At 42.0% G+C, this 8,560-nt stretch overlaps 1 protein-coding gene across 1 annotated transcript in view; it reads left to right on the top strand.

The window, feature by feature from the left end:
• The first annotated feature begins 1,324 nt into the window (after positions 1 to 1,324).
• Positions 1,325 to 8,560, top strand: part of LOC120556522 (USP6 N-terminal-like protein) — a 31,373-nt gene continuing 24,137 nt past the window's right edge. Inside the window, exons 1-2 of the mRNA XM_039796164.1 lie at positions 1,325 to 1,607; positions 7,755 to 7,840. Of these exons, the coding sequence (XP_039652098.1) occupies positions 1,500 to 1,607; positions 7,755 to 7,840 (194 nt within the window). The 5' untranslated portion in view covers positions 1,325 to 1,499. The remainder of the gene's footprint in view (positions 1,608 to 7,754; positions 7,841 to 8,560) is intronic.

Here is an 8,560-nt window from a genome sequence, read left to right as displayed (position 1 = left end):
TTCGTGGTACAGAAAACCCTGGGTTGAACCTGAAGTTAGCTCGTTAATGCCAAATCTTGCTTCGTAGTACAGGCCTCAGGTGCATGATGTCAGGCTTTATCCTGGAAACGGTGTTTGAAATGAACTGTTTCGTCCACCAACCAAATGGCTAGTGGATGTTCCAATTTGACCAGCCGCTCCATAGGTTACCATTGTTTTTTGGGGCTGGTGAGTGAAGCAAAGCTACCAGTCATTTGCATATTTTTACCAGCATTTGTGCCGGTAGATGGGGCTGATTTTGATCCCTGTCTGGAGATGTACTTCTGTTGATCCAGACTAGCCTTTAGCTAGTGGGAAGTCTGACATGTGTTTGGTAATCACATTATGGTTGCCTGTCACAGCACCTTTGTGTAGTTGGCAGCTTGATTCCCAAGTGTCTTATATGACTACTAGCTCTCTCATGTTACCCCATTAGCTGTCTGATGGACAAACCTGCAGTACGCAGCCCACTCTGGACCTTGCTTCCAGACCTCTGAATCTGTGACCGACTGTTATAGAGAGGCGAAGTCCCTCACCTTCCAGTGGACCACCATGGGACCTTATTTCGGGAAAAATATGTACAGTAGTGAACGGGGAGAGACTAGTAATGATTTGATCCGGTTTGAATTAAGGCCGTGAGTTACGCATATGTTTTAAAAGATAATTTTGCAAGTCAAAAAAGTCTCAGAGGCATAAATTAAGCCACAGATCTCGCTGTTAACAAGTTTCTACTGAAACTACTGGAGGAATTGTCCCAATGGTTCGACATGTTGAAAACATTGTTAACATGTTACTGTTTTTTAGTTTTTTTTTCAATTATCTTTTTATTGATTTTTAACATTTTATTAACATAAAAGACAGAAGAGAAAAAAATAAAATACAAAAATAATAATAAAATACAGCAAATTAAATCAAGTCAGTCCATGGTCACAGTTCACAGTTCATCTTTTGTGAATGTTATGTAAACATGCCAAACCCTGTTATGACTTGGTAGTGTCAGAGGTCCATAAGCGGTTCCCATATCCTTCGGAAGGCATCCCCCTTATTTTTTAGGCCGTATGTGCGTTGTTCCAGTCTTAAAGTCATTTAGGATTTGTTTAAACAGATTAAATGATGGGGGTCTTTGTTGATTCCAATTAAGCAAGATGCATTTCTTTGCTATATAAGACATTATGATAATCCTCTTCCTGCATGTGGTGTCCAGTGTCTTGTCCAATTCCGTACCAAAGAGGTACCGTGTTGGTGTAATGTGTTAACATGTTACTGTTGATATTTTTTTTTAAATAATGTGATTTTTATTTCAAGGTAGCAGCAGAAGAAATCATTACAAACAGGTGTGTTTGTCTCACAGAGCTGCCAGCTGATCCTGTTGGTTTGGAGGCCAGCAGTCGCCCACATCTCTCAGCTGGGATCTTTCCCCCCCCCATGAGTCATCTTGAGTTGTCGTCGTCGTCCTTGTTGTTGTTGTTGTTCTCCAGCTCATGCAGTTCTTCCCTTCTTCTCGTCTCTCTGCAGATATTGACATGAAGAAAGACATTGAGACTCTTATAGCAGAGGAACGCGCTGATATCATCTTGAAATATGCTACGGTAAGTTTGTGCTCCCAACACACACAAACAGTCTTTATTTGGTCCAGATGGAACATGTTTTCTACAGCGTCTTTTTGAGATTCATACCAGAACAAAGTATTGATTTGTCCCAGCTCTAGTTAGCAGATATTGTGTATAATGTTTTCCTTGTTAATTTGAGAAAAGTGTGCCAAACTTGAAGCTACATTATGTGATATTCTGTAGGAGGAAGAGTTCACACTCGCTTCATTTTGTGGTTAAGAGACGCACTGAGAAGGACGAGAGCGTAAATTCAAATGTGTGTATGTGTGTGTGTGTGTGTGTGTGTGTGGTTTGTGTGCATTGCATTTCTGCATGTGTGGAGGACAATACTCTGTGAATGTGTGTGGGTGGATGTGAGCATGCTGCCATTAATAACACGTTGTGTAATAATATGTTTGTGCCTGTGGTTTGATTAAATCTGACTGAAAGTGAAACTAACATTACAACCAGGCATGAGAAGCAAAACGTGGTCAATAACTAAAACTAAATGAAGAGGTTTCTGCCAGTTTAAAGGTCATGGCATGGAAATTTCACTTTATGAGGTTTTTTAACATTAATATGCATTTGTTATTGTGGGACTGGCTCTAGTGGCTGTAATTCTGCACCAAGGTTGAATTTCGGGAAAGAGACTTCAGATACAGTATTAGGGGACCACTAAGGCCTATATAAAAGAGACTTCAGATACAGTATTAGGGGACCACTAAGGTCTATATAAAAGAGACTTCAGATACAGTATTAGGGGACTAAGGTCGATATAAAAGCATCCAAAGAGCACAATGTCATGGGACCTTTAAAGGAAGGTTTTCCTCTACCACTGTCACACCTAAATGCTTGCTCTAGGGGGGGTTATTGTTGGGTTTCTGTGGTAAATTATAGAGTGTGCTCTAGACCTACTCTATCTGTAATGTGTCCAGAGATAACTCCTGTTATAATTCACTATAAATTAAAACTGAATTGAATTAATGAGCTTCTGCAGAGAGAAATGGAAATGGAGACGGTGGCAGCCAGACGTTAAATTTAGCTCAGCAGCTTTGGGGCGGAGGGGTTGTGTGGGGTTGTGTGTGTGTGTGTGTGTGTGGGGGGGGGGGCTGCTCGGTCTAGCCATAGCAACAGCTGTGACACACTGTGCAGCGATTGACTTGACACCGACCTCTGGGGGCTGGCTGAAGTGATTTCTGTGTCTGGATGCTGTGCAGAGAGCAGGAGCAGGGCTTGGGAAGAGGTTCATCCCAGGAGAACTCTGGGTAAACGCCTGTCACAGATACATACCGGTTCATGTCTCGTACGCAGGTTTCAGAGAGACCGAGCTATAAGCTTGCTTCATCTCTCCTGCCCTGACGCGTCCTGCTCTCTGGCTCCATCTCTCTTTCTATTGAAACAGATTCAAGGCCAGCAGATATCATGTTCAAACAGTGAATCTGCCATACTCAGGTTGAACAGCTACAATACATTCTTGAATAAATTAATTTAAAAGATAAATCTTAGCCTTTTTAAAATGAAGCGTGCGTGCATTATTTTAGAAAATAAGCTGTGTGGCAAACAAAAGTTATTGATACTTACACTTTTTTTTTTCAGCGAGATCATTTTCATAAATTAACCCTTTTCTGATTTTTTAAGTGTACATTTAATCGCCACCACCACTAGCTTCCAACTGGTTACATGTGTTCGCCGCGGTGATGTTTCTAGTGTCATTCACAAGGTTTCCGCTGGGTCTTAAAAAGTCTTAATAAGTCAAAAATGTCTAAATCTAAATTTTAGGCCTTTAAAAAGTCTTACTTTCGCTCCAGTATTGTGTTCTAGGTCTTAAGTAATTTAAAACAGGTCTTAATTTCCCTACGTCCATGTAACGCTACCTCTAGTCTCGCTTTTGCCAGACCCTCCTCCAAAGCGCGCTGAAGGAAGGTCTGGTAGACCTGTAATCGGGCCTTAAAAGTTCGGCCCGACAAGTACATTTTGATGGACAGCTTTTTAAAAGCCCGAACCCGTTTACAGCCCGACATTATTCGAATGTACGCACGCACACAGCTCTTTGGCCTTTTGTCAAGAATGAGTCATTTCTCATTATGCAAATGTTCAAATAGTTTTTGCTTTCTTTGCCGGTGCAACCAAAACGTATTCGCCAGAGGCTCAGGCGAACCTCCGTTTCACCTCCTCAGCATCCATTTTCGCACTAATCGAAATGCATCACCTGACCGCTCATTTACCGGGCAGACATGAGCGCAAGCCCGAGCCTGTGTAAAATGATAGAAATTAAGACTTATTAAGGTCTTAATTTCTATCATTTTACAAAGATCTTCAGCTCTCTTTAGGGTCTGGATAGTCCACACAGCATTCGGGGATGGGAGGAAAAGGTGCCCTTGTTTAATGGCATTTCTTTAAACCAATCAGAATTGTCATCGGCGGTGCTAAACTCCGAACAGAGCCGCTGCAAAATAGTTGTGCGAGAGAAAACTCAGAGAGTCTAGCTAGCTGTCTGGATTTACCCTGCAGAGATCTGAGGAGCAGTTAACCACAGTCCTCACAAATCCACCGGAGGTTAGAACCCCAACACAGAGACAGAGGAAGGGAACATATAATTAATGCATCCATTTCCTGCAGCACCAGAAGTGGAACGCAAAGGATATAGACTACACTTCCTCTAGTGCTCTTTTTTAAAATGTATTCCGTTTTGTTGTAGTTCTGTCCTTCGCTAGTCCAAATATAATTTCGCTACGTTACGACTACAAATGAGACCAACATGCAACTTATACTGCAGCCAGTCAGCTTACGTGTTATCGATGCGAGTCACTTTCAGATTGTACCACAGACATGAAACAGATTCTATTCTTCAGCTTTGGGGATGTGCAAGTTTAGCGATACTTGGCTTGATTAAAATTTAATTTAGGGCTCAGTTGATGTTGTGATAAAGGTCTTAAATTTCATTCATTATGGTCTTATGACGTCTTAAATCTGACTTTTGCAAACCTGCAGAAACCCTGCTTTCCGCCACTTCTAAAGAAAAAATAAAGCTCTAAAATACACTAGTGAGTTATTTACTGACATGTTTGTCGTAAAACCAAACGTTAAAATCTCTAAAGCTTGTGTTGACCACAGACCTTATTTCAGGCATCTAACAAAAAAAAATCCTTCAAGAAACTCATTGACTTCGAGACGAGGGTACCAGAAGTACAAGAAGTGCTGCTATCAGACATCTGCAGCTGATTCAGAACGCTGCTGCTCGAGTCCTCACTAAAACCAAGAAAGTGGCTCACATCACTCCAGTTCTGAAGTCTCTACACTGGCTTCCAGTGCCTCAAAGAATAGATTTCAAAATACATTTCCTACCTTCCTCTCAGGTGGTCTGGGACAGGTCTACTTGTTGTCCCCAGAGTCAGAACTAAACAGGGGGAAGCAGCGTTCAGTTTTTATGCTCCACATATCTGGAACAAACTGCCAGAAACCTGCAGGTCCGCTGCAACTCTCAACTCTTTTAAATCAAGGCTAAAGAGCTATCTTTTTAATGTTGTCTTTCTTTAAATAACCTATTTTTAACTGCTCTTTCTTTAAAATTCTTATACTGCACTGTACATTTTATTCTTGTCTTTTAATGATTTTAAATTGTTTTTAATTGTTTTCTAATTGCTCTTTACATTTTATTTTTTGTCTTTTAATGCTTTTCTAACTGTTTTTTAATGTTTCATGTAAAGCACTTTGAATTGCCTTGTTGCTGAAATGTGCTCTACAAATAAAGCTGCCTTGCCTTGCCTTGCTAATTCATTTCTAGGTTTTAGGACTTATTGCTGCAGCACTCTAGACCAAAGCAATGGCTTTTTTAATGCCTTAATTTGAGATATTTACAGAGGTCTCAGCACACTTTTTCTTCAGACAAAAGAAGCCAAACAGTTCTCGACACATGCAGCCTTACAAGAGCTTTGATTACATGATGCAGGAATGATAAAATGGAGACTTTTCTGGAGAGTTGACACGTATCAACTCTGGGGAATAAGACAGCAATGTATCCTGACGAGTTCACGCGCATCAAGACTAGGGCTGCACGATATGAGGACAGATGTGTCGTAGCCTTTCGCGATGACGATGACAAGACGATATATTGTGTCCTTCATACATGGTAAACGGACACACACAGCTGAACGTTTAATTCAGTGAAAATGACATTCAGTTTCCTCTGGTGTCTTACAAGTTACACTTTGAATTAATTCACTCACTGAATTCTATTCTAGTGAGTTCAGTGGTGCTGAATCATCGTAACAGATTTGTATTCATGCAGATATGCTCTGATCTCCTTCTGTAACACACTCTGAGTTTCCGCAGCTCCGAACTCGCCTCGCTGAGGAAGTATTTTTAGTCCTCTCACTTTCCTGACGCTGACATCACTCCAGCGCCTCCGGGGGCCCAGAGTGCCGACTCAACCACGAAGAAGCCCAACGCTTTCTGTCTGTGTGCACACTCTGACCCTCTCTATCCCCTCCCCACCCCCTTTCCTCGCTGAGAGCCGGCGGCTGATTGGCTGCCGTCCAGACATGCAGCCAACCACGCAGCAGTGTTGTTATTCCGAAGCGTCTCCGGTAGGCTGTCGGAGGATTAGTTCCCTCTCTGTTGTGTCAACACTGGTGACCAGATTGTAGCCTGAATGGATTTTCCATCATGCAAACATTACTCTGAAACTTTGTGCTTATAATGCAGATTCTGAACGCACATCATTTGTGTTTCAGTGCTACTTCGCTGCTACAGTTTAACTTATTAAAGATGTTTGGGTTGAAAAACCCTTTAAACTCTGCAATAGAAATGGTCCTCCAGTGCCTACGTTGGTGTTTCTGCTCCCTGTGATGTCACTTCTTGGAGTATCTTCAAATGCGTCATATCCCTAAAATCAGCACAACCTAAACTAAAAGGTTATGTAAGTCAATGAACCATAATATCTAATCAAAGTATAGAAATTGTGTCATAAATTAAAACAAATGCAAAAATCGGACCTGTGTTTTCATCAACATTTACTAAATAAACGCACAAAAAACACACATTGATGCAAAAGATTTCTAAATGTAGAAACCTCAGTTTTTAGAGATATGCTAATTTTTTTATGAGTGTAAAGGCGTTGAGTGTAAATGGTGTCACACGGTTTTGCACCGGACGCAGGCAAGAATAGGTCGGAAATAGTCACAAAAAACTTTGAAAAAAGAGACACAAACTTAAAAAAAACAATTAAAACTTTGTAAAAAAAACACAGTAGAAAGAAGGAAGGCAACACTAGGGCGACAAAAGTGACAAAAAGGTAAGGAAGAAAGGCAAGAATAGGTAAAAAAAAATGACAAAACCTTCAAAAACAGTGACAAAAACTGTCAAAAAATCGACAAACTTGTAGAAAATAAAGACAGTAGAAGTAACTACAGCTTTGTAACTGAAAAACAGTTTGCAAAAAATGTCATGTTACCCCCTGCAGTCCTCCAGAGTACCCCTAGGGGGACACGTACCCCCTTCAGTCCTCCAGAGTACCCCTAGGGGGACACGTACCCCCTGCAGTCCTCCAAAGTACCCCTAGGGGGACACGTACCCCCTGCAGTCCTCCAGAGTACCCCTAGGGGGACACGTACCCCCTGCAGTCCTCCAGAGTACCCCTAGGGGGACACGTACCCCCTTCAGTCCTCCAGAGTACCCCTAGGGGGACACGTACCCCCTGCAGTCCTCCAAAGTACCCCTAGGGGGACACGTACCCCCTGCAGTCCTCCAGAGTACCCCTAGGGGGACACGTACCCCCATTAGAGCCAACACTGGCCTCTAGCTCACCCAGTAAGAGCGTTCGCCCCATGTAGGCTGAGTCCTTTGCAGCGGCGCGGGTTCGAATCCGACCTGCCTGTCCAACCGGGTCTCACGGCAGTTCGTGAAATAGTCACATTATTTTGTGTGCACGTCACGACTCAATAGATTCAATAACGTGACCATATCACGAGCTGCCGTGATCCCCCATCTCTCTCTCCCACATTTCCTGTCTATCCACTGTCACTATGTAATAACCCCCCCCCAAAAAAATGTAATTAAAAATATAAAATAAAAAAACGTAGCAGTGTAAATGTAGCCAATGCTGCGTGCTTCTGTGTGTACAGTAAGTGTGTGTGTTTGTGTCTTCAGGGCAGGCAGGGCGGGGTGCAGATCGACCCCTGGGAAGATGCCGACTACAGTATCTACAAGGTCATCGACCGCTTCGGCTTCATGCAGTAAGTCCGTCTTTTAGTTTCTCTCTTCACACTGGAGACAGCCGGTTCCTTCCTACAAGTCCTCCAAACCATACGCAGTATATGAGTCGTTTGTCCCCCCCCCCTCCCATCTCCCCTCTAATACGACCCTCAGGAGCGTTTCATAAATTAGCGCCACTAGCGGTGGCGGAAATACATCCTCCTATTTAAACCAAGTCGGTAAGTCGGTCGCAGTTTGTGTTGAACGTACAGTACAGGCCCAAAGTTTGGACACACCTTCTCATTCAATGCGTTTCCTTTTTATTTTCATGACTATTTACATTGTAGATTCTCACTGAAGGCATCAAAACTATGAATGAACACATATGGAATTATGTACTTAACAAAAAAGTGTGAAATAACTGAAAACATGTCTTATATTTTAGATTCTTCAAAGTAGCCACCCTTTGCTTTGTTATTAATAAGGGAAATACTTCCACTAACTAACCGTGACAAAGCACACCTGTGAAGGTAAAACCATTTCAGGTGACTACCTCAATAAAAATAAAAAAAAATAAAATAAAGAAACACATTGAATAAGAAGGTGTGTCCAAACTTTTGGCCTGTGCTGTAAAGATTGCGATTTAAAGACGTCTTTAACGTTGTGAAACGGTCGTAGTTCGGTTATGTTTAGGCACAAAAACGACTTCGTTAAGTTTAGAAAAATCTGTGTCCTTAAAGGTTGGATTTTACCAAATTTTT

Source organism: Perca fluviatilis, chromosome 3, assembly GCF_010015445.1.
Source record: "Perca fluviatilis chromosome 3, GENO_Pfluv_1.0, whole genome shotgun sequence".
Lineage (NCBI taxonomy): Eukaryota > Metazoa > Chordata > Actinopteri > Perciformes > Percidae > Perca > Perca fluviatilis.
Note: the sequence above shows the minus strand (reverse complement) of the source record. Positions and strands in the feature narration are given on the sequence as shown.